This window comes from Perna viridis, chromosome 9, assembly GCF_037379345.1.
Source record: "Perna viridis isolate PV_CMFRI_1.1 ecotype Kerala chromosome 9, ASM3737934v1, whole genome shotgun sequence".
Lineage (NCBI taxonomy): Eukaryota > Metazoa > Mollusca > Bivalvia > Mytilida > Mytilidae > Perna > Perna viridis.
Window position 1 is genome coordinate 14,908,123 of NC_142453.1, and position 24,912 is coordinate 14,933,034.

At 32.8% G+C, this 24,912-nt stretch overlaps 2 protein-coding genes across 10 annotated transcripts in view; one reads left to right on the top strand and one right to left on the bottom strand.

Annotated features, from left to right (window-relative positions):
- Positions 1–2,694: 2,694 nt before the first annotated feature.
- LOC148606911 (uncharacterized) overlaps positions 2,695–24,912 on the bottom strand; it is a 40,512-nt gene continuing 18,294 nt past the window's right edge. For all 9 annotated transcript variants that reach the window (XM_088545685.1, XM_088545684.1, XM_088545679.1 and 6 more), the window contains 14 exons: positions 24,726–24,790; positions 23,683–23,864; positions 23,371–23,436; positions 22,231–22,365; positions 21,823–21,882; positions 20,981–21,068; positions 19,760–19,935; positions 18,659–18,805; positions 17,810–17,870; positions 12,538–12,677; positions 12,094–12,266; positions 10,466–11,261; positions 8,229–8,644; positions 2,695–7,147 (listed from right to left, as the gene is read on the bottom strand). In XM_088545685.1, coding sequence (XP_088401811.1) covers positions 5,769–7,147; positions 8,229–8,644; positions 10,466–11,261; positions 12,094–12,266; positions 12,538–12,677; positions 17,810–17,870; positions 18,659–18,805; positions 19,760–19,935; positions 20,981–21,068; positions 21,823–21,882; positions 22,231–22,365; positions 23,371–23,436; positions 23,683–23,864; positions 24,726–24,790 — 3,884 coding nt within the window. In that variant the 3' untranslated portion in view covers positions 2,695–5,768. The remainder of the gene's footprint in view (positions 7,148–8,228; positions 8,645–10,465; positions 11,262–12,093; positions 12,267–12,537; positions 12,678–17,809; positions 17,871–18,658; positions 18,806–19,759; positions 19,936–20,980; positions 21,069–21,822; positions 21,883–22,230; positions 22,366–23,370; positions 23,437–23,682; positions 23,865–24,725; positions 24,791–24,912) is intronic.
- LOC148606912 (uncharacterized) lies at positions 12,882–13,738 on the top strand. Its single transcript, XM_088546018.1, has 2 exons — positions 12,882–12,892; positions 13,177–13,738. Exons 1-2 carry the CDS (start codon positions 12,882–12,884, stop codon positions 13,736–13,738), a joined length of 573 nt encoding a protein of 190 aa, XP_088402144.1.

The window sequence follows — 24,912 nt, forward strand, 5'->3', positions numbered from 1 at the left end:
CTTCCACTTTTTAAATCTGGCCATTGAACAAACACACCTAAAAATCAGTTTAAAAAGGTCTGAGTCCATAGTTAAAACAGAAATAAAGAAACTGATTATACGGTACAAAAATGCACAAAGGAGCACTAGAAGTAAACTGATATTCCAGCTCCAGGCCAGTGTAAACCTACAACTACAAAAAGTTATGCCCTAAAGTATGTAGTAGCGATCCCAATTCTTCCTTTGCAGGGTTGAGAACCACGGTACATTATAGCTCGCACAACAAGGATACAATCTGTGTCATGTCGAAAACGGCTTTTAATATAGTATTAGTTTCTATGTAAAGACCCTATGAGTGAATCAATGTTAATATCACACAACGCTGTCTGTAACAACTTGACAACCTATAAGAATTATACTTGGTCTACAAATGATAAATCCATATTTTCCATCATGAAACCCCCAAAGGCCATCTGTGAAATTTTCATCTAATTCCATTTATAGCGGTTCCAGAAGAGTTGCGGATTTGGGGCGGACACCACGATCGCTATATATCTCCCGCTTTCCATTAGACGACAGAAATAATTGTTTGCGGTCGTATAAAAATGACTGTTTTTCACTTCCGGTTTGTAAATTATAAAGTATTAACGAAATGTTGAGGAATTTGAGGCTAAAAACCACTAATTCCACTTTCCATAGGCTTCTATGCTAATTTCACAATATTCAATGGCTTCTCTGGACTTTACCTTAACTTTAACCTGCAGAGGACTATATACCAGCATGATTCTACATATGGCAGCTCACAATCCTCAGAATGGCATGTGGGGTTAGCAGACTTGCAGTGCAGTACTGGTCACCGGAAGTGAAGGGTCTATAAATAGCATGGGAAATCCCAGTGTTTTCACAAGATAGGGGTATATTTAAAAATCATTATGGAGATTAGGCTTCACATCATAAGAAGCAAAATGCACCTATAAAATGTACAGAAATGTTTTTCCTTTCAGAAACTGTTTAAATTTTTTAAATAAGATGAGAACTTTTTTCACAGCACTATGAGGAACAGGGGTAATTTCTGCGTAGGACTATTTTTGCGTACGTTCCGAATGCTCATTGGTTGAATTGGTGGTCTGTAACCTTGAGTAATAACTGCGATCATGGTACATGCTTAACACAGTTTATGTTTCTGAACACATTCTGCAAATTTAAAGCTAAATTTCCTAAATGCCAAGTTTTTACTTCAATTGAACATCTTTCAAGGCCAGAAAAAGAAGTCTCTCTATTCTCATTTGCGGCCCCAGAGGGGGTGCAGGAGGTTTGACACCCCCCTTTTTATTGGAAAATTTGTCATCTTTATATAAAATTGACAAAAATGGCAATTAATGTCCTAGTATCCCCTTTTTCTGATGAATCCTGGCTGGCATCCCTCCTTTTCAAAGTCTGAATACGTCGATGAATCTTTTTACATCAATATATTATTAAGCTGAATAATCGCCTGGAACATATTTATGAATTTTGAAAGAGACATATTAAAAAGAATTACATATGAATTATGTTTTGTGTAGTGCTTATAGTAAAATTCCCCTGATGAACCAGTGACATGTAAGGTGTTGTGATTGTTGAGGTCAAAACCCCCCAAAATGGCAAAACAACAAAACAAAAAAGAATTTAATAGTGCAAAATATGTGTTGAAATTGGAATGTTTAGTGGTTTGATTATAAACAGCTAAATATGTACAATGCTGTGGTGTTGTTCCATATCAGAGGCCAATTTGTATTTCATCCGCACGACTCATTTTGACCGACCTTTTGTTTCATTTAGTGTTTTCCACTTAAAATTGACCGGTTGAATACAGATGCAAAACTTTTAAAATGAATTACAAATATAAAAAGCTTTTAACTTGCAAAATCTGATAGGTACCACAAAACATTAAACTCATGCATGCAAAGAGGTTCAGTAACGAAAATTGGCCTTTGTGGTGCAAGTTCAAACCTATCCTTACATGTATGTCTTATGCCTGGCATTCATTCACTTTTACTCACATTATTCCAGACACAAATTGTCTACAGGAGACAGCGCCGACAACAAACGATGACGACAGAGCCATGTACAATATTTTGTGGCGGTATAAGAAGAAAGACCTAAATATTACAGTATCAGTCTTTGTTAGAATCATGCAAGTTCTGTAATATGTGCCCCCCCCCCCAAAGAAGGCCATACATTTTTATTTTTTAAGTTGCTTTATATGTCTATATGATAAAATGAATTACCAATCATTCCAATCTGTTTGCTCACATTGAAAATCTAATGGTTTTTGCTGTATTTCAGTGTCATTTACAGAGTTATCTCCTTTAATTTAGAATTCTACAAGTACATTCTATATAATTAATATCTCTTATAAACAAGGGTTGCATGAAAATCCACATGTTATTTTCTCTTTACTTAAGCATTTCAAACAAAATATCAAAAATAAAAATATGAAGGCTTTCCAACCATGTATCACATTTTGCATGATTCTTAACTGAAGTGCTACTGAACTCTAACTTTCTTACACAAATATAGTTCTTCCTGGTAAACAATCCACTATTTCCATTAGCAACAACATTAAGCCAAAGACACTAAGATAAAGTCTGTCTGGAAGCAACAATGTCATCAAAACTACTGACATTCTTAAAAACATCCAGTTTGTTCTCACATTCAACAGAAAAGACTCAGACATTTTAGTATTAAAAATAGCAATGTTTATTATCAATAACAAATACTTACATCAGATGATAAAATATTCTAATTGCACAATGATAAAGCACCATATGATATGGTCATGTTTACAGCAAAACAAAATATACATTAAGGACTGGAAAAACAATGTTACTAAAGTATTACTCAGTTGATCAGGTGGAGTTCTACTTTGTTAAATTTGTTCAAGGTACTATTAATTTCAAAATTTATTTTTAGAATTCAAAATATGACAGTTTTTTTAAAAGAACAATATTTTAAGTTTCATTAAAAATTAAATTATTTTGAGGTTTATTTTTTCCAATAGCAAACAAGCTGCAATTTTACAATAATGAAATTTCAATTTTTCCAATTTTCAATAAGTAATTAACAGATATCTACCAGTTTCCCAAAAGTCTAGGACTTGTCTTTCAATTTCAATTTCAACTTCTCTTCTTTTTTTTTAAACTTTGTTAAAACACCAGTCATAAAAAATCACAACTTGGATGAGCTAACAAAATCATAAAACTCATTAATGAACTTCTCAGTGTGAAGTCACCAGGAATACTCTTGGGGTAAACTTATTTGTGAATGAACTTGTGTCTTCCTTATATAAACAAATGATCTAAAATTCAAGCAATTATTACTCTGTACCATGACTTTAATAAAACAAAAAATGTGTCCAAAACTACCCAATTATATGAAAATAATTAAAGATACTTCACTTGATCAAATGAAAATATTTGAGTAATAACAACTTGTAACATATTGTGGAGGTATTTCACAAAACAACAATACATATACATGTTTTTGGTACAACATATTTAAACTTAAGTTTTCCAGCATTTGTTACGTATCAACATATTTTTACAGAAAAAATAAATCATGACATAATATTACCCAAACTGCTATCAAAATAGACAATAACAGTGATATGACTTGAAATAACTTGAAACAACACATGGATAAGGCTTAGAATTTAGTTAAAACCTGAGGCTTTGCCAGATATTCTTTTCTTGTTGTTTTTTTATTATTCATGCCGAATTACTAATACATGTAAATCATGTTTATTTCTAGTCAATATACTGTATTTTTCTTTATACTACAATCTTAATCATTTTTTTAATCAGTTTCATTTTCATACATGCTTATTACATTTCTTCCAAACTAGAGGCCCCCTACAGTGATACAATGATAAACCGATAATTCATGCAAGGGTAGGAAAGTAGGTGGAGCCAAAGAACAATTGCAGTATAAAGGATGTAGCATCAGGGAATATGCATGTGCAAGAAGTGACTGCCAAGAGAAATAGCTAAACCATTTTTACTGTTCTGGTGGTAACAGATATTTCCAAGCTGGAAAAAACAAAGGATTTTTTCTAAATATGTTTGAAGAAAAATAAACACACACTTTAATGAAATGTTCAAAGACTTTTAACAGCACTTTTTGAGCAGAACATTGTAACTAACACATAGCTGAACAAAACAAAACTATCACAAACTCCTGTGCTTTGATATGATGAAAATGTCTCTTTAAATAGTAAAAAGAAAACAAATTGTACTGTGTCGGCTATCTTTTTTATAGATAGTACTCAATTTTTAGCACCTAAGAATTAATTTTTTGTTTTCAACTTGTGGGCTAATTCATTAATTTCTATATTGACAAAGAACAAAAACATCAAGAATTAAATGCTGATCCAATAAAAAGCAAATCTGGATGAAAAATCACCTGGTTGTTTTGATAACAATCATGCTACTTTTATTGCACAAACAATTTTCAAGACAAAAGTCAAAATCTAAGAAATTACTTATCCAGTTATTTAATCATAATTTCAGTAACACATTTAATAAACCCTTGAAACTTGGCAAAAGGCTTCTGAATAGAGTGACCTACACATAACAATGTTACAATTTTTAGTAAAACATGTAATTACAAATATATTTTGCAAGCAACAAAGTGTAAACATAAAATTTTTGATTAAATCTACAGCTTTACAAGGACATGTTTTTGTTTGCACATATTTGCCTAAATATCAATTGCACCTGCTGATTTATAAAAAAAAATAATTTTTTAAGTTTTAAAAATTTCCTTTATTAATGACATCAGTATTTGGTTGAACCACATAATTTTATTATGAAAACTGACAATTCCTTCTAACCAGTCATTACCAATTTGCCTCACATAATAATTTAAGTACAGGCATACTGTATATGAATTTTAGACTTCAAATTTAATTTTGGACAGCTGTAGCTGTATATTATTACAAAATAAGTTAACACATTTGTTGTTCATGATATGGGAAATTATTAAATATTTGACGGAAACTTGACATATACATTTGTGTTGAAAGACATATAAGGACATGTTTTGCAAATTTTTCAGGGCTACAAAATCTATGAATGAAAACATTTTGATAAGAGATGTCTTGAATCTTGACTTTGATGGAACCTTTAGGCCAACTAAAACCAAATTTATTGGTTCCCATCTAATAAAACTGTAATATAAAGAAAACAATAATAAACAAATAAAATTACTGGTAATGAACATAGCCAGAAAGATTGCATCAGAACCAATTAATCAACTATATAAAGCCCAGTGAAAAATCCAAGCTGGAAAAAAAAACAAAGAAACTTCAGGTCAACAGTTACACTCAGATAACAAAAAAATATTATCACAGCTGTTTAAAGTATAGTTATTTATAGAAGTGATGTAATGTACATTTTTGAAACATGGTATTCAGTTTCCATCAAGAAAACATGTAGAATTCATTTAAGACAGGTTTCAGAGCTTTATATTTCACACCATGTCATAACCATAAAAATATTCAAAAGAAAAGAGAGATGACAGACAGAATATAATTATCAAGTATTTAACTGCATCACTTCTATAAATACATGTATAGCAATACATAAATCTCAACTTGGCAATGTTAAATGTACAGCTTTCAAAATGGAATGATTGCATCTATCAAAACGATTTGAAATCTTTAAAATACCCTCTGCTTTCTGCCAAATTTTGAAGCATGAAAAATCTTTACATGTACATTTGAAATCAAATATATTTCTGAGACACGATTTTTACATTGTATTATAGAATTGTCTTCGTAGTTCAAGTTTAGTCAAAGGATGGGATTTCCCTTGAAGCTTTCTGACTTTCCTGCCCTCAAGAGAGAATCCAGATTGATTTCCTTTACCACTGTCGACACTGAACCAATTAATGCCAGGTGAGGCTGAATTCCTACGATATACCACTTCTACTGATTTAGGACGATGTGTTAATTGACTTGTTTTCTTTAGCTGATTTCGTAACTGGCGCAAGCGAACACAATTTTCGTTTGTTGGGTCTTCACTGTCAGAATGTCCACTGGAATTGTCACTTTCAGAATTTTTTTTTATTTTTTCATTTTGATCTAAACTTTTTAGAGATTCGCTCGAGTTATCTTCCTTTATATCAGGGAGAGAGGGTGTGTTGCTATGACCACTTGAACTAGTACATTGTTGACACCCTTCATATTTCCCCACTAAATTTTTGACATCAGGTATGTTTTCCTCTAAGAGCGATTCTGAGACACTAGAACTCTTGTGTGCACCTTCTGAAGCACTGGTTTCCTTTGGTAGAATCTGACTAAATAACCCTCCTTTCTGAAGAGAACCAGAGGGAAATTTACTAGGACTACTGGATAACTCTACTGGCTGAGGAGGACTTCCAGAAGGTGATGATAAAGTCTTGTCACCCTTTGGTGAGAAATTTTTCATTGAAAGAACAGGGCTACTGAGTGATTGTGCAAGTGTTTTTTTGGCAGGTGACCCAGGAGAAGTCTCAGTCTGCTGGCTTGTTGGAGAACTCCATCTCCATGACTGTTTTCTCTCTTGAGAATCCTTGTCAATAATGATGATTTCTTTTTTCTTCTTTAAGTCTTTTGTTTTCTTTTCTATATTTCTAACAAAATGTCTTACCAGCCCTGATTCAGGCTGAGTTGATTCATCCCCTTTTTCTTCAAATTCTGATTTTTGAGGACTGTTTAAAATAGCCGACCCAATTTCTCTAATCAGTTCTAGAGTATCTGCATCAAAACGAGGCTCAAACCTCCGTATGACTTTAGTTGTGACTACTGAGGGCTCTTCTACTCTTGTCATTGCAATAGCTCTCTCAAAATTTTCTTTAGCTTTGCTAAATTCTGGAATATGCTCTTCAACATATGTATTTTTGGGAGAATTTGAGGATTCATCTGTATCAACTTTCGAAACGTTGTCTTCCACTGTAGTTTTTGAGTTTTGCGAAGTAGATTTTTTCTCTACACATATGGTCTGGTCAACATTTCTTTCTTTTTTAAATGATCTGGATTCTGTTGGTGTTACTGGATTTGACAAAACAGAATCACTTTCTGAAACTTTTTGAGGTCTGCCAACTGTTTCATGCTCTGATGATTGTCGTTCACGATTCATTAACTCAATACCTGAAAAAAAAAAAGAACAATGTACATGTTTCATTTTTCAAGGGAGAGTTTAATCATCTTTATAATGTTTTCTAATAGATGAAAGTAATAAGTCAAATCTTTTGAGTAAAATACAAATTGATAATACATGACCTGTGATAACATTTGATCTTTTTTCTTTCCTCTTTTGTCTACCCTGGACTTTACTTTTTATGAGCAACTCAGTGGTTTTTTCTAGAAAAGCAGAGGACCCTTACCCTACCCATGCACCTGGTCCATGCTCCCAGTTTTTGGTGGAGTACGAGTTGCTTGTTTGTTTTTGTTGCTTTGTGTGTAATATTTTAGTTATTTTAGGTTCTTTGTTGAATGTGTCTGTTTTCCGTGTTTAGTCTTCAAATAACTAATGTTGTGATGTGAAGTTTAAATCAAAGACTGAAGTCCCTAATAGTCAAGAATTGATCAAAATTTAAAAAATAAAATGCTTTGCAGGGAACAGCTTGATACCAGAGGTGAACCCTGAACAGTTGGGGCAAACATTGAAACACCAATCAACCTAATACAGCTTTGAATTTTGATTGAGATTAGACATTTAACACTGGATAAAAAATTGACCAGAATCAAAGTGGCCTTCTTTTTTAAAAGCCCCCAAATCCTAAATAGTTCAAGTTAATTCTCTGAAATCAAATAGGTCTTTCTTTTGAGGTATGGCTACTTGTTGTACAATTTCAAAGAAATACATTCCCTTTTACTCAAGTTGACAATAGGAAAACACTTGTTTCTGGCCCCTAATTCCAAATCGATTAAAGTCACCACAAAAATTTTTCATTTTCACTTGCAGATAATATTTTCTCTGTAAGTATTTGAACCAAGAAAGTAGTTGTTCTGCAATTAATCCACTGAATATTGTGGGGACAAGTATAACATTCACACCTACCCAAATTGAAATTTTTCAATGCCAATAGTAGGTAATCAATTAACAACTTCAAAAATATATATTATATAGAGATCTGTAGCAAGTCTGTACAACCTTGTTATGTCTATATGCAATAACTAAGGTATTGCGATAATTTCCAAATGAGAAGAAACAAAATAATTGTTATACCCATTTTCTGTCTCTTTACAATGCCTTTTTCAACTGAGACTTCCTCTCCTAAAAACTTATACACAGCTTTGTCAGAATCCTCAGTATTGTCTTGTATTAAATCTAAATCCCTCCATTTTGTCTCATTGGAATAATCCTTTCCCTCATCCTTACAAGCATAATTTTCCTTTTCCTCACCATGTGAAGGAGGGCACCTTTGAAAGACTTCATTACTGTACTCAATTTCTATATTAGAAATGTCTTTGGTTGGACTAGATGTATCAGAAGATAATGATGAACTTGGAGAGAGAATTGGTGTAATAGTCTTCCTTCGTTCAGAGTTACGACGTTTTTTACGAGGTGTATCACGATCAGTTTTCAGGCTAGAAGATCTGTGAAGTGAGGCATGAACTGAATCTGGATTACCTTCAGTTAATCTAAGAAAAGAAAACATTTAGGCATATATCCATATTCAAGATTACCAAGTACATGGAAAAAAGTTAGTACTACTCTACTGACTTAATTAGAAGTTCTTATGTACAAATGAGATTTTAATTAACTACCCAAAAAAAAAATAGTAAACATATGTACATGTACTTGAACAAATGTTAAAATCTGAATGCTGCAACATCTTATTTTATTTTAAAATGTAACGTTACATTTTAAAATAAAATAAGATATTGCACGCTTCCTCGTGCTAACCCCATTCAACCACTTCTGCCAAACTTGACAGGAGACGCTGTACAAGTCCTCATGTAAAAGCAATATACCACATATATAACAGAGCTGAGAATTCTATTAACTTGTTAACAGAGAAGTACAACAGACACACAGATGGACAGACTGGCAAGGTAATTGCAATATGGTCCCCTAAAAAAAGTACTGGGTAACTAGATGTGACGGTCAGATGATCTTCTAGGCATGCTAGATGTAACTGGTTGATGCAGTCGTTTCAATCAATGTAATGTAAAAAATTTACTTTTACAATGCTTATTATGAGTACTGCAACAGATAAAACAATACATATGCAATTTAATCATTGCATAAAACTGCAAGGGTAAAGCAGTATAAACCTATCCTTCAGAGGAGGAGTATATACAATACTAGAGGCTCTAGAGAGCCTGAATCACTCACCTGGTCCAAAACAGTCTTTATAGCTTTCTAGAGCTGGACTCTTGACCTTACCATACTATTGTCACAAGAACCATTTAATCAATACAAAGCATCTTAGTTATCCACCCGGTTTTCATATTATAAAATAAATCTTTCATTGTCATCTTTTTTCTCAAGGGCAATAACTCCAGTGGTGGCCATGTTTTTGACAGATAAAAAATTGTTAAGGATATCCATACAATCATTCATGCAATCCATCCTACAAGTTGTCAAAGGGGAGATTTTTTTAAAATCCATTTCAGGACCCATAACTCATTCATTTGTCTATGGATCTTTCTGAAAATTGTGGCATTGGTCCATCCCATCATGCTGAACAATTTTACCAAGCCAGATTTTAGCTAAGCCCAACTATTTTTGAGTTATTTACAAATTTCTACAATTTGACCCCTATGGTCTATTTTTAGTAATGGTGGCCATGTTTTTTGCAAGATCAAAAATCACCACACAAGGATTATAAAAAAACTCCCTAAGGAACATTCATGCAAAGTTTGATTATAATCTATTGAGTAGTTTCAGAGAAGATGTTTTAAAAACTTTACGGACGTCGATGACAGACGATGAGATGTAAAGGTCTAAAAATACAGCGTGCACTAAGTTACGGAAGAGGCAAAATGTGAGGCTTTACCATGCATGTGTCACATTCTGCACAAAAAACACATAATGTCTGAATTTTTCAACAATACCCTAAAATTGTTTAAATCCTGCAATGGAAAGTGATAAAATTGTTTTTAAACACAGGAAGAATTTGTTTAATTACACTTAACCCATCATCAGATTTCACAGAATGCTTTGAGTCAACGGAAACCCCAACTTTGTATTATCTAAGATAATTATGGGCATGGCCTAAAATATACAGGCAAAAATCTACATGCGCACAAATATTTGACACCTGGTATTTATTTGTATATTAAGGTGATGATCGCATAATAAATAATTATGAAAATATTTTGTATTTTATTGCAGAAAGCACAAAAGACACAAACCATTACTTATTCAATCATTTTTTTCAGTCAACAGAGTTGCAATTTATATCAATTTTTTTATTAAAAGAGACAATACTCATACATTTGAAAATAAATACAAACCTATTTTTCTCCTCAATTTCCTGTGTAGTCCTTCTCACAATACCAGGTGGAAGATGGATATCCTCTACATCATAAACTGAAGTAGGCCGCTGCTTTCGATTCTTTATTTCATTACTTGACTTTTCATTGTGAATTTTATCAACATTAGTTTCAGTTACAGTAGCACCGTCTATTGCCTGCATCCAGTTTTCAGACTTAGTCTCATCTGTCAAAACTTCTTCAATCTTACGATCAACATCTTCTTTTTGATTAGAAGTTGAATCTGTCCTTTGCCTACATTCTGATACACTTTCTGGTCTGGACCCTGAATCAGAGTCCACAGATTTAGCCTTACTTTCTATATCTTCTTTAGTCTTCTTGACAGTTCCAGCACTCCAAGGAATATTTTCCTTTAGATAATGTTGTTTTACTCCAAAATCACCAAAAATGCCTGTTTCTATATGTTTATCATGCTCAAGGGCACTGTCATCTTCAATGTTAGCAATGTCAAGGTCACTACCTGTCATTTTATTTGGTGATTTTTTATTGTCAAATTGAAATGAATTTGTCTTCTCATTTGGGCACTTCTGTGTTGGACATACATTTGTTTTTCCTGAGAGACTCTTTGGTGTATGAGATAAATCTGTCAAATCTACGTCTTCTTCTGAAGATGTTGAAGCTTCAGAATCTTCAATGTATGGAGCTCCACCAGTGGCTCCCTCTGGCTGTGGAGATGGTAGATCAGGATAAAACTCTTCATTAGAATCAGCACTTCTAGAACTACTGGCTATCTCATCAATGTCAATGGAGCAAGAATCTACAAAGATTATATATCTGAAGGATATAAAATACTGACATTTTCCAAAGAAGAACCATATACAAATACATGTAAATAATACAGGGTTTTGTTATCTTGTTCTTCACTGATAATATATGAAGTTTAGCCTCCGTAACTCCAACCTGTAAAATATACAGTCCGAGTTCATAATTTATCATATCATCCTAAAACCAAAAAGAAATGCTTTGGCATTTAAAACAAACTGATTACTGTGAAAGTACTATTGTTTGTGGGGTACTAATTTTCGTAGTTTTTTTTTTTTGGTTAGGCCAGACCAAGAAATTTGGTTCCCAACGAAAAGGACATTTCTATGATGTGTGTACTTCAAACCACTAATTCAAGAATCCACCAAAAAAATTGGTAACCACGAGGTCAAGTAGGTACTTTCACAGAAACTTACACAATGTATAATACAATGACTCATTATTAAGGTAGGCATCAAAATTGGCCTAATATCCTTTGAAGGAGCTTATGTACATTTCTGTAGTTTGTTGGTTTGTATTGTATCTATGGAAAATTCAATGAAATATTGGGGGTAGATAATGCCTTTAAAAAATAAATAAGCTTTTCTATTTGAACAACACATTTAAAAATGATATTTTTGAAAGTTGGCTTTGTCTGTATTCAACATTAAAGACAAAATGATGTTGAAATACTCAACAAATTAACTATGATGTATTGGTAAACAAAACAGTCAGCTGTTTAACATTATAAAATGTATATCCTTTGCTATCTCAATGTCTATGTACAGAAGCCAACAACCCATCCTTAAATTCTTTATTATTACCAGGAGCCAGACCTTAAGACCTACCTTGTGGATCCTTAAGAAAAACGTCAGAGTAACTTTCATCAAATTCCTTTGTCCAGTGTTCTAGAGGCATCCCTAAAAAATTCTCGCCAGAATCTACCTCATCTTTCTGGGAGTCCTTGGCCTTTTCAGCCATATTCAGTTCAGACCTTTGTTTGAAGATATGTCTTTGGTTGCTATAAATATAAATATTTTAACATCATAAATCAAAATGTACGATCCATTGGAGAAAAACCTTATTATCTCAGAAATGAATTCTGACCACTCACTATCTAAAACATGAACAGATACTGGCAACATGGACATTTTTCCTAGTCTTATTATTTTTGCTATTTTCAATGGCCAACAAAGTGCCTGTGAAAAACAGACGGTGCCAGATCAAAACCTTAGACCCTCCTATTAGTCAGGAGCAGAGAAATACCCAGCTTCAAAGTACATAATACAAACCTAGCACTAAGTATGCCTTCATATGTTTCCAGCTGGTGCCAGAATGATTTGTTAGGCATGATACAACTTCTCTTCTCCTTAACCATGTCATAAGCTTCTTGTCTGGTCATGTTATATTCCTTCATAAGATAGGCCAAAACCTTTAAGAAAAAAAATCGTAAAAGACATTGACATTAATATGAGTTAATCAGCTTAAAACAGGAAGCAGTCTGTCTTCTGAAAGATGCAGAACTTCTTTTAGGGTTGGGGATTACATTTTGTGATCAAGTTAAGCAAAATAAATATATTTTAAGTACGGTCGATCGCGAAAGAATTTTCCCGCTTTATTTGAATATGGTTGAATTATGAGTGATTAGTCTAACAAGGTATAAAAGCAGTGCGCATGATTTTAAACGTATAGAGTAGGCCAGTGACCAAGTTCTGTGTAGGTACACCTTGTACCAAGAAGCCATTACTGAAGTTAAGGTTGTATAATGTCCGACTCAGAAGTTGAACTCGACATTAGAGAAGAGCTTGAGGTAACTTGAGATAATACAGTAAACGCCTCTTTTTCTGCAAACCTTGAATCGGTGACCAATGCGGACTTGTTATCTTTAATTAAAACATATATGAACTCTGTTTCTGCAAACCTTGAATCAGTGACCAATGCCGACTTTTATCTTTAATGAAAACATATATGAACTCTAAATTCGCCGGTATAGAAAGTAACTTCCAAGAAACTACTAGCTCACTTGCTAAGAAAGTCAAGAAAGTTGACACCAACTTTAACTTTAAGGGACACCAAATTCACTTTGAATTTAATTCTGATCTGCTAGATAATATTGAGCGGGCCTTACGTTATATTGACAAGAAGCGCTTGCCGAAAGCAGAGTCAATTCTTGAAGAATCCCTCTCGCTGATAAAAAAGAGAAACAAGTTGATCCATATTGCGGACAAAAGTGAAGGAGGCTGGAAGACCGTCCAGGAATATCTTTTGGACGACCTCGCCAGTGATTCCGAGGATGAGAAGAAGATCCGTGCAGCAGATAATCGTGCGGTTAAGAAGTTGAAAGCTTCGAAAACTGATAAAAAGTCTGGAAATGTATGTAAAAGGCCAGCAGAAGCAGCGGGTCCTGCCTCACAAGTTCCTACGAATGCTGTTAATGTTCCTGCTAATAACCAGCCCTTTCGCGGGAGTGGGCAACACTTTGTTACCCCGTGAAACAGGGCAAAACCTACCGACCAGTGTCATGCCTGTGGTTTTTACAGGCACTGGGCTTGTAGCTGTAGAAAGGAGACCAGAAACATCAACCAGAACGAACGAGGGACCTCCAACTAAGGTACAAAGGCAGATGGACAAACTACAGGTACAAAACCTTGATCTATTTGAATCTTTTTATAAGTATGAATCTGGTGTAAAAGATATTTGTGTTAAAGGTAGACTTAGACAGTCTATAAACTTTTGGGAGAATATTGGTGCCTCCCCCTTTATTTTAGATGTTATTAGAGACAGATATAAAATTCTTCTATTAAGTCAACCGGAAATTATTTACCTTAGAAATAATTGTTCTGCTTTTGAACACTGTAAATTTGTTGACAATGCTATTTTCGATCTTGTTCAAGGCGGATTAGTTAAATGTGTAACTTTTAAACCTCATGTTATAAGTCCTTTGTCAGTTTCAGTGAATTCCAGAGGCAAACATAGATTAATTCTAAATTTAAGACATGTTAATAAATATATTCAGGTAAGCAGTATGAAATTTGAAGATTGGAGGACAATGCAACAGTATTTATCACTTAATTGTTAAGGGTTTAAATTTGACTTAAAATCAGGTTACCATCATGTAGATATTTTTGATACTTACCAGACTTATTTAGGATTTGCATGGGAACAAAATCAAGAGGTTAAATATTATATTTTTACTGGGACTTGGTGCAGTGTAAGTTGTATATACCAGAGAAGAAAATATCTGAGCTAATTTCCTTTTTATATGGTCTGTATGGTAGAATTCAAATAAGACACTTGGCAAAAATCACTGGAAAGATAATTTCTTTGACTCCCGCTCTAGGTAATGTAACTCAAATTATGACCAGATGTATGTTTTCGGTCATCAGTAAGAGAGAGTTTTGGGATCAATATGACAATATTAATTTACATCCCAATTGTTTGCAGGAAGTAGCATTTTGGAATTCAAACTTGAGGTGTTTGAATTCTAAAGATCTTTTAAATTCATGTTCAGAGTTTCATGTGTTTACAGATACTAGTGATACAGGTGCCGCAGGGTACGTTAAAGATTCTAGCTTGGTCATGCATAAAATGTGGCTTGATAATGAATCTGGGAAAAGCTCCACTTGGAGAGAAATTAAGGCCATTCAGTTGTGTATTTTAGCTTTTTCTAAATTTCTAGCAAACAGCGTGGTAACATTTTATACTGATAATCAGAACGCAGTCAGTATAGTACAGAAAGGCAGTAAAGAGCCAGCTTTGCAACAGATTGCTTTAGATATTTTCAATTGCTGTAATGTGAATAACATTTCCATTCATTTGAATTGGATTCCAAGAGATTTGAATGAAAGGGCGGATAATTTGTCGAGAATTATTGACTTTGATATGGATAATGCGAAGACATCTAAATTTAGCTCCCTATTTTGGAATCCCGGTGCATCAGTGGTTGACGCTTTTACTTGCCACTGGGATGGTGAAAATAATTGGCTTTTTCCTCCGGTTTCCTTAGTTAATAAATGCATTAATCACTTGATCAAATGCAAAGCAACAGGTACGCTTATAGTGCCAAAATGAATTTCAGCCCCATTTTGGCCTTTGATTTTTTCGCCGGAGATGAAAACCTTATGTACCGGATGTACTTGAATATAGCGAATTTGATGGCATTTTCGTCGCTGGATGTAACACAAGTTCAATTTTTGCTAACAGGACTTTCAAAGGATTAGTGTTAGCAATACGTTTAAATGCCTTATAATAACACGTTTTGACAGAAGCTGTTTATTTTTCAGTATTACCTGATAGAAATTAAAGGATCACTGGATTGCCTTTTGTGTCACTGGACGGATACTCACATGGGTGATAATTGTGTATTGATGGTGTTATTTGGTCACTGGACTGTTACCACAACCACTGGGTTTAATGAGGTCACTAAACCTTCCTTTAGTTTTGAACCAGTCACAGGATTGGTTTTTTAAATGATCAGGTAATTATCATATATTTTATATAATTTATATAAATATTTAGATTTTTGCAGATAATTTTTTCTACCAGGTTTTGGTCAGATTCAAGAGACTTAGTTCATCCAGAACTTCATAATTTGGTAGCTAAACTTCGACATACTGTGCACAACTCTAAAGCTGAAAACACAGTTGTGAAATATGCAAACAGTTTCAAACACTTTGTAACATGGACAGAAAAATACCCAGAGATTAAATCAGTTTTACCTGCAGAAGAACTATATGTCAGTCTTTACCTTCAACATTTAATGCAATGTAAATCACATTTTAGTTCTGTTGAATCGGCTTTCTATGGTATAAATTGGGTACATAACTTAGCGAGGTCAAGAACCCCCGTCCTTCGCCCATAGTTAATAGTGTTATAGAAACTTCAAAGCGGACACTTAATAGACCTATTCAGAAAAAGAAATCTGTAGATGAAGAGTCATTAATTAAGCTTTTTAATGTTTTGTACGGCCGTCACACCTTGAGAATTTGCTTTTTGTCGTTTTTTGGCTTCCTCAGATTTAATGAAGTTTCTAAATTGAAAAGATGTAATATTAGCTTTAAATCCGATCATGTAGATCTATTTTTAGAACGTGCTAAAACAGAGTGTTATAGACAAGGCAATCATGTATTTATTGCCAAGTTAGATAGTCCGAGGTGCCCAGTTACACTTTTGTCAGAATATTTAGAGCTGGTTAAGATAGAGCCTTTTTCAGATGTATTTGTTTATATGGCTCTTACTTTTTGTAAACATTCTGATTCGTTTATTCTAAGAAAGGAAAATCAACTTTTATCTTATACACGTACTAGAGAGTTGATTAAAGAAGCATTAGCAGTTATTGGATTAGATTCTAAAGACTTCCGTTCACACAGTTTTAGATCTTCGGGGCTAGTTTATCTGCTAAACATGGCACTTCGGACAGAATGTTCAAAATACATGGGAGATGGAAGTCTGAATCAGCCAAAGATGGTTATGTTTCAGAATCTTTAGAAAACCGATTATCAGTTACTAGAAATCTTATTTTATAATTTTTGGTTATCTTAACTTTCTTTGTTCAGTTGAAATGGGTCACTGTGCCTGATGGAACCTACATAGTATTTGTTTATTTATTAGTATTTAAGGCATATATGGATCACTTGCGGTGTGATTTGAAAAATTACTAGCATGGAATACTTAAATATTTTATTAACGTTTAAACAAAGTTTATTAGATAATAAATATATTTAAGTATGGTCAATCACGGAAGAATTTTCCCGCTTTATTTGAAAATGGTTGAATTATGAGTGATTAGTCTAACAAGGTATAAAAGCAGTGCGCATGATTTTAAACGTATCGAGTAGGCCGGTGACCAAATTCTGTGTAGGTACACGTTGCACCAAGAAGCCATTCCTGAAGTTATATTTCTTTTGATTGTATATTTGTATTATGATATGTATTTAGTGGTCCTTTTCTGTCCCCTAAGATTGTTTTTTCTTTTGTAGATTGAGTTGCCTGCAGTTTGGGCATAAACTGTTTATAAATCTTAATACATAATAAAATTTAATAAAATTGGTCACTGTGCCTGATGGAACCTACATAGTATTTGTTTATTTATTAGTATTTAAGGCATATATGGATCACTTGCGGTGTAATTTGGAAAATTACTAGCATGGAGTACTTAAATATTTTATTAACATTTAAACAAAGTTTATTAGATAATAACTATAAATATTGTAACTTCTCACCAATTTCTTTTCAAATTTGAGTTTCATTTTGGACTTTTGATTTGTGTGATATATGCATACTTGGACTGCAAAGGAACGTAAGCACACATTTCACTAAATATGATGTCATATCTTTTTTCACAAAGATTTTTGTTCAGTCAATTTTGATATAAACACCATTTTGGTGCAGTTAGTTAGCAATTTATAAACCATAACTACAAGTTGGTTGTTTACACACAAGACAAATTTTGCATTTTGCAACCAGCAGGTCTTCAGTGTTTTAAGATCCATTTACTCTTTTTTAAAAAAGAAAAAAAAACATAACTAACCCTATCAAACCTAAATTTACCCATATCAAACTTACAGTAGAAGCTGAACGACTAATTCCCATCTTACAGTGGACTAAAACCTTGGACTTCTTTTCCCTGAAATGAAATACAACACTTAAGTTTCAAAGAATCTTTTCATTTTAATGCTGTATAATCCATGTCAGTTTTGCGAAAGAAAAAGTATTTTTGCATAGTTATTCAACTTTTAACTGCAGATGCTTTTCGATAATGCATACAATTGACAAAACTCTTGTTCACAACTATTTCCAAAAATTTATCACAATCTTCTTACAAAATTCTCATTAGACTTAAGGTAACTTTAATTTTCTTTAGTAGGATGAATAGTCACCAACCTACCTTTACTTTTAGTAGGATGAATAGTCACCAACCTACCTTTACTTTTAGTAGGATGAATAGTCACCAACCTACCCTTAATGACAAGGTAAGCCTATCTAAATATATTAATGTGTGCTCATTTAAATATAACAGCATGTTTTTCTAGCCCTACATCTATCAGTGTGTGAAACACTTTTGTTTTCATTCATGATGAATCACCAAGATGAAATTTCACTATCCTGCTTTGTACAGCCTTTAACAAACTGAACATGAAGTGTCAGGTTTGCAGAAATGTTTTGGGATGTTCAAGACAAACAAAAACTGTATTTTACATGGTCAAAAAATACATCAGGAAATTATTCCTTGCCATTTTTGTGAGTACTAACCAAATGCAATTTTTACTCACCTTTGGGAAGTTGGCCAGTCAAGATTTCACACACTGATCTAAAAATATCTATATTATTTTAGGTAACACAGTTTGTTATGACTACATAGATTTTGTTTTTACTTAAATCAAGATATTCAAATTAAGGTGCCTCTACACCTACCTGACTTTTGATATGAATTTATGAGTATTCTCCCAATATTTCAATAAGTCTGTTTCTTCACTATCCCACTCTTTTATATTGTAGTAGTGTAAAATTCCTGGGAAAAAGTTATCAATCTCTCTACTGATATTCATAATGTAAGCAACTCTGTAAAAAATGTATAAGATGTTTGAAACTATTAAGATTAAAATAATAATAGGATAATTAATTGGCAATAGTGAATATAATGTATGATCACTATCACCAGAGCACATCTGGATTTTAATTTAAGAGTGCATGGAACTTATTACAAGCATGAGTTAAATCTTCAAGCATTCTTGGCACAAGTAATCATATTTTGGTTATTTATTGTAAAAAAATGTTTATCCTATTAATTATATAGATTTTTGAAATTGTGAGATTTGGGTATTGATATTCATGTTTTAAATTCTGGGGGAGTGAAATTACATATATGAGTTTATTTCATATATGATTTATCAAAATCTATTACACAGGAACATCCAGTAAATTATTGCTATCTATAAAATAATGAACTTTAAACAAAAATTAAAGGCAGGAGGGCACTTATCAATATTATGAGTAAGTTGGGGTAATCACATCTTTTTGTCTATTTTACTGGTCAATTAAAAAGGTTTTTTACGTAACTTTTTATCCATGAGAATTTAATTTTGTGCTTTTTGACATGGAACAATTGGTTAGTGAAATATTGAATTAATAGTTAGCCTTTAATTTTTTTGCCAGTAGTTTCTTAACTAAAAGGTATCTTAAATGAAGCAGAAGCTGTTCAATCTTCCAGAGTTCAGAGTTCATCCCCATTTTTTACTAGCGTTTATACTGTTCATTTTTCTGTGTTATTTTTATTTAAAACTTTTTTTGTATTGTAAGACTTGTTCTTTGTATGTTTATTGTTCCCAACATTGTCTTTGGCAATGGATTTCCAATCATAATTACCTCCGTTAATGCTAATTCAATTCAATGACCATTTTAAAATTAACAGATGTTAACTCTATTATCAATTCATTGTTCATAAGGATGGGGGTAGCAATATTATACCTTTTGTTTCTTTGTTGGTATGGGACATGCAGTGTTAAATTAACCTACCCATTCTGGGTAAGTTCTTCAATATTAGAAGCATTCCATTCTGAACCTAAGTAGAGGTAGTCCTTGACTTTGGTTGGTGAATCCATCTGACCAAGAATTGTTAACATCTCCTGATCAATGAAACTTTTCCATTTGTCCAACTTCATGTTCATTTGCTCTTCAAGCTTTGTCCTCAGCTACAACAATTTAGACAAGAAAGAATTGTAGTAGATGATTGGAAAAAATGAAACCTGTGAGCCACTGCCCACTAGCAATACCCAACACCCTGACTTTAGTATACTGTCAATATATATAAACCATGTCAAAAAGGTCTTGTCACTAAATCCTGAAAATCAAATCCCCTAATATTACATACATACATAAAGCTTGTGTCAAAATATCAAGTGCCTGTAAGAGTGAAGGACAGATGGATGTTAAGATGGAAGTATTGACAGACAAATGGACAAAAGTAAAATAGCATACCCCTGCTTAGGAGTGAAAGGTATGAAAACATTGATTTAACTTGACTATTCTTATTATCAAACATTCTATACAACTTTGTGGAAAATACTTGAAGCATGTATTTGAAATTGAGATAATAGGCTAAAGCACAATTAATACATGTAGGAACATTTGAATACTGGTTTTTAAGTCACTATCATATGTTTGGTAGTGTCTTAAAATTGGCTATGGTAAGTAATAAAAATGTAGGAAAAAAATTATCAAATTTCCCCACAATATAAGGTACACATCTTCAATATGTATATAATCAATATGGAAATATTGCTTTAATACTTTCTGAGTTACAGACTACATATAGTGGATACGTTCAAGAGTGATGGATGGCCGAATAAATGGACAGAACAGAGTAGCTCCTAGACCTGCCTTTACTGTTGGTGGCAGTGACACAGGTAAAAACAAACTGAACTGACATAACAATATTGGACATTTTGTCAGATTCCTAATGATTTCACAAAAAAACAATATTAAAAAAGAATAGGAAGTCTGGAAGGGAGTTGTGATTTTTTTGTAAGGCTAATAATTTCATATATAAATTCAAAGGAGTGGAATAAAACATAAACTCACATACTAAAGATTAATGGAATACCTACAAATATTAGGAAAAAATCCACATAACTGTTAGTTGATGAATGAATGAATAAAAATGAGGTGTGATATAAACATATCAAATATTACACATGAACAATAACTGAAACCTAAACCGGTACTAAGTATACCTACATATTTAGATGTAGCCTCATCAAGATCCTCTTTCATCATCACATTTTTCAGTTCAACCCTGATTCTTTTAAGGAATGCTTCATCATCACTGAAAAAAGATTAAAAATAATTATGATGATCAAAGATGATATCTAGATCTGATCTGTCTTGTACCAGCAATTGTGTTAGATTCATTATGGTTTTGTTGAGAATTTCAATTAACATAATAATGTTTATTACCTTGAAGAATCCTAAAGTCACAATGTTTACTCCTTTACACTGCATACATTTTTGTTAGATAAAATAAGTCATTAAAATGGTTAAAGGTACCAACATTAATTATTTTCACAAAATTTACCATGCTTTTAAATGTCACAAAGAATATCACATATTTTGTTGCACATGAGCTTCAGTATGTGCTGTGACTTACAATCAAACTACAATCAACTATAAAGGTCACCTTAAAAAATGTATTAATAACACCTACACAGAACAAAATGCTTCCATGGTGCTTAATATGACCACAGAGGCAGAATCCTGAACAGTTTGGGCAAGTATGAACACACACATTAAGCTTGATACAGCTCTGAATTTGAATTCCGATTAAATATTTGACACAGGATAAGAATTTGATCAAATTCAATGTGACATCATATTCATAAATGTTTCGTCTCACAACCCCAAAAATCCATGCTAGTCTTCCTTTGCAGCAATTTGTGGCATAATTTCATAAATATCCACACACCTACACTCACATCATTGTATGGAGACCAAACTGTCTTTAGATGCCAGACATTGACAGCATGATATCATTACTGCTATATGACTACAAATTTTTTGTAGTCATATAATATTATACTTACTCATCAGATGGTAGTAAAACAGGTTCTGCTTTGAAGAATAAAATGTCTTCTGTGAGGTTCCTGAAATGGAAACAATAATAAGATACATAGATATAAGTAAAAATGTTCATGAATCATCCAGAATTAGAACATTGAACATATGAACTTTATGAAATTTTCCTTAAAATGCTAATATTCCTTCTGTGTGCTTCAGGACTAAATCCAATCTATAAATCATATGGACAAGAACTTACTTCAAAAGATACAGTAAAATAAAGTCTCTGATCAGTTCAAGATGGGTTTACAACATGCATCTATAGTCCTGACAAGTTGAAAATTATTAAAAGATCATTTCAGAAATTACTACTTAATTGTGTAATGATATATATAATGCAGATTTTTGAGACATAGCAAATGAAATCTACCAACCATTCACTAATCCTTGGAATGTCAGAATTGATACTGGAAGTGTAGTAAGAAACCCATGTATGAGACAGACCACCACATATATACTTGTTATCTCTGGCTATCTTCACTAGTTTATTTAAACTCTGAAGGGTAAACCTGCAATAGATATTTATTTACAGATCTGTTTTTCTTTCTGTCCATAATATACATCAAGCTATTGGAAAATAATGCAACTATCAACTGTTAAGGTTTGCATCTGAAACTAATTGGCGCATTTTGGTTTAAATGTTTTAGTAAGGACTCCATTTTCAGAGTCTTGGTGTTATGAACATTTTCCTTCCTCATTATATTTTTATATAATTTAAGTTTACCCACAGACAGTTAAAAAAAAGTTTGTTTCTATATACAGTCAAAGCTCAGTAGCTTGAACTCCAAGGGACCGTTGAAATGTATTTGAGTTATTGGGAGCTCCAGAAACTGAAGTTCGTAGATTTCCGGGTATTTTTCGGTGCTGGTCCGACTTTATCGTTAGAAATTGCTTACTTCCTTTAAGTTTCGTTAGTTCTAGGATATTTGTCATTTGCTTTTGATTTGTTGACATTAAAAATGCTGTGTTGGCTTAAAAAAAAAATTTCAGAGTTTGAGTGTTTGGACAACCATTTGATGACATTAAATTTGCCTTAATGCTTTCATCATGCTGACTTCGGAACATTCTCGAACTTCAATCAGTATTATGCTAAATTATAACTATCTAATTAGTGATGACTTAAATATTACCTGTAATTAACTAAAATGACACTTCAATTAATGATAGGGTTTCTGATTTTCACACAACCTTTATAACCCAAGCTGACAAAATGGCTGACGAGTTTGAGTTTGTGAGGGTTATTCTCTATGATTTATTGCCGAATGGACTGACTAGTCAGTTCCAAGTGTTTGAGAAATCCAAGGTTATTAACATTGATTATATAGGAGAAAAAATTGAAACTTTGAATTGTGTTCGAGAAATCCTGGGTGTTCAAGCCATCCCAGTTCGAGAGAGTGAAGTTTGACTGTATACTTTTTAGTTTTTATGTGTAATATGACTTCTTAGTCGTTATAACTGTTTCATGTCATGTTTTCTCCATTTGACACTTACAGCCTCCATAATTCTATACCTACCACATAACCTGAACTGTTACTGGTTTAAACATATGAGTAGTTCCCCCTGTTTTAATACTAAACCCTCTACAACAGAAAAATACATGTTTTAAAACTTCCCTAAAATATCTATGATATAACAGCAAAACAATGATGATGTTCAAAGAATAGAGTTGGTCTTTTCTTGATTTTATAACAATCATATGATTGAACTTCATATTGAGCTGACGATTGAAATTTAAATATTTAAATATATTATCTGTAGATTGAATAATTATATAATTTACTTGTTATGTAAATTAGCTGACTAATACGACTATTCTTATATCTTACCCATCACCATCTAGAGCTATATGGGTATCTCCCCAGATTGGCAGGACCAGTCCAATGGTTGCTTTATTATCATAAAAATCTATCCCTAGAATGACAGACTCCTCTGTGTCCTGTTTCCCCATACATGATACCACAGCCATATATTTGTGTCGTTCAGGGGCATTAACTTCTAGTTTTACCGCCTAAAATATAGTAATGCACAAAAGATTGAACAAAAAAAAACACACTAAGTTGAGGTAGATTTATGACATAAACCGCCAGAATAAAGAGAACAATTAACTCACAGGCCACTGAAACAAAGCAGCATTGATCAAATGCCTCTGTGCTGAAAGTCACCAAATAATCCAACCACAAGTCAATTGATCAGACAAATATTAACCCTCTTTGTACTGTTTTGTTTTAACAGCATGAAATTATGAATAACTGCGAAGATATAAAATATAAACTTCACTATTCTAATACACGAAGTCCACATATTTCAATAGAAAAACATGTAAATGTAAATCTGCTTTCCTGATTTTCAACAAATAAAGCTCTTCATAGTATTTTCAAAAGATGTTACATTCAGCAAATGAGATCTAGAGCAATTGCAATTTGAACACTTCACATTTTTCTTTCTCTAAAACAATGTAATACTATAAGATATTAACTATTACTAAAGACCATGTTATTTCATACTAATTAATAAGTAATAGTAGTTTTTGACTTTTGAGACAATTTTTAGCTTCGTGAGATTTCCAGATCTCAACTACAGATGAGAAAAAAACACAGATGGTTTGTAATGTCTCAATGAAAATTTCTACAATGGCTTGCAAATATCAAGGAATAGCCACAACCACTGCATTTGGAATTGGTATACTTAGCATAAATGAAAAAAAGAACCACACAAAACCAGACGATACAGCCTACAAAATCTCAGACACCTTAAGGTAGGAATTTCATGTTCTCTAACTTTTTAACCTTCCCCATGTGTGCCTGACATTTCTCTGTCTTGCATTCTCAGCATTGTTTTGATTCTTAATGTACCAAAACATTGAACTTACAACAGCTATAGTATCCTGTCTACGTAGAAGTGCTATCATAGATTCCAAATGGCTTTGTATATCTCCTGAAAAATCAAAGTAATTTGGTAATGAGTAGCAAGTTAGTATCTATTTTCCCCCTTTCATTTACAAGATAATTTACTGGTAGTCAAACAAATACCTAGATTTAATCACATAATATGCCCAT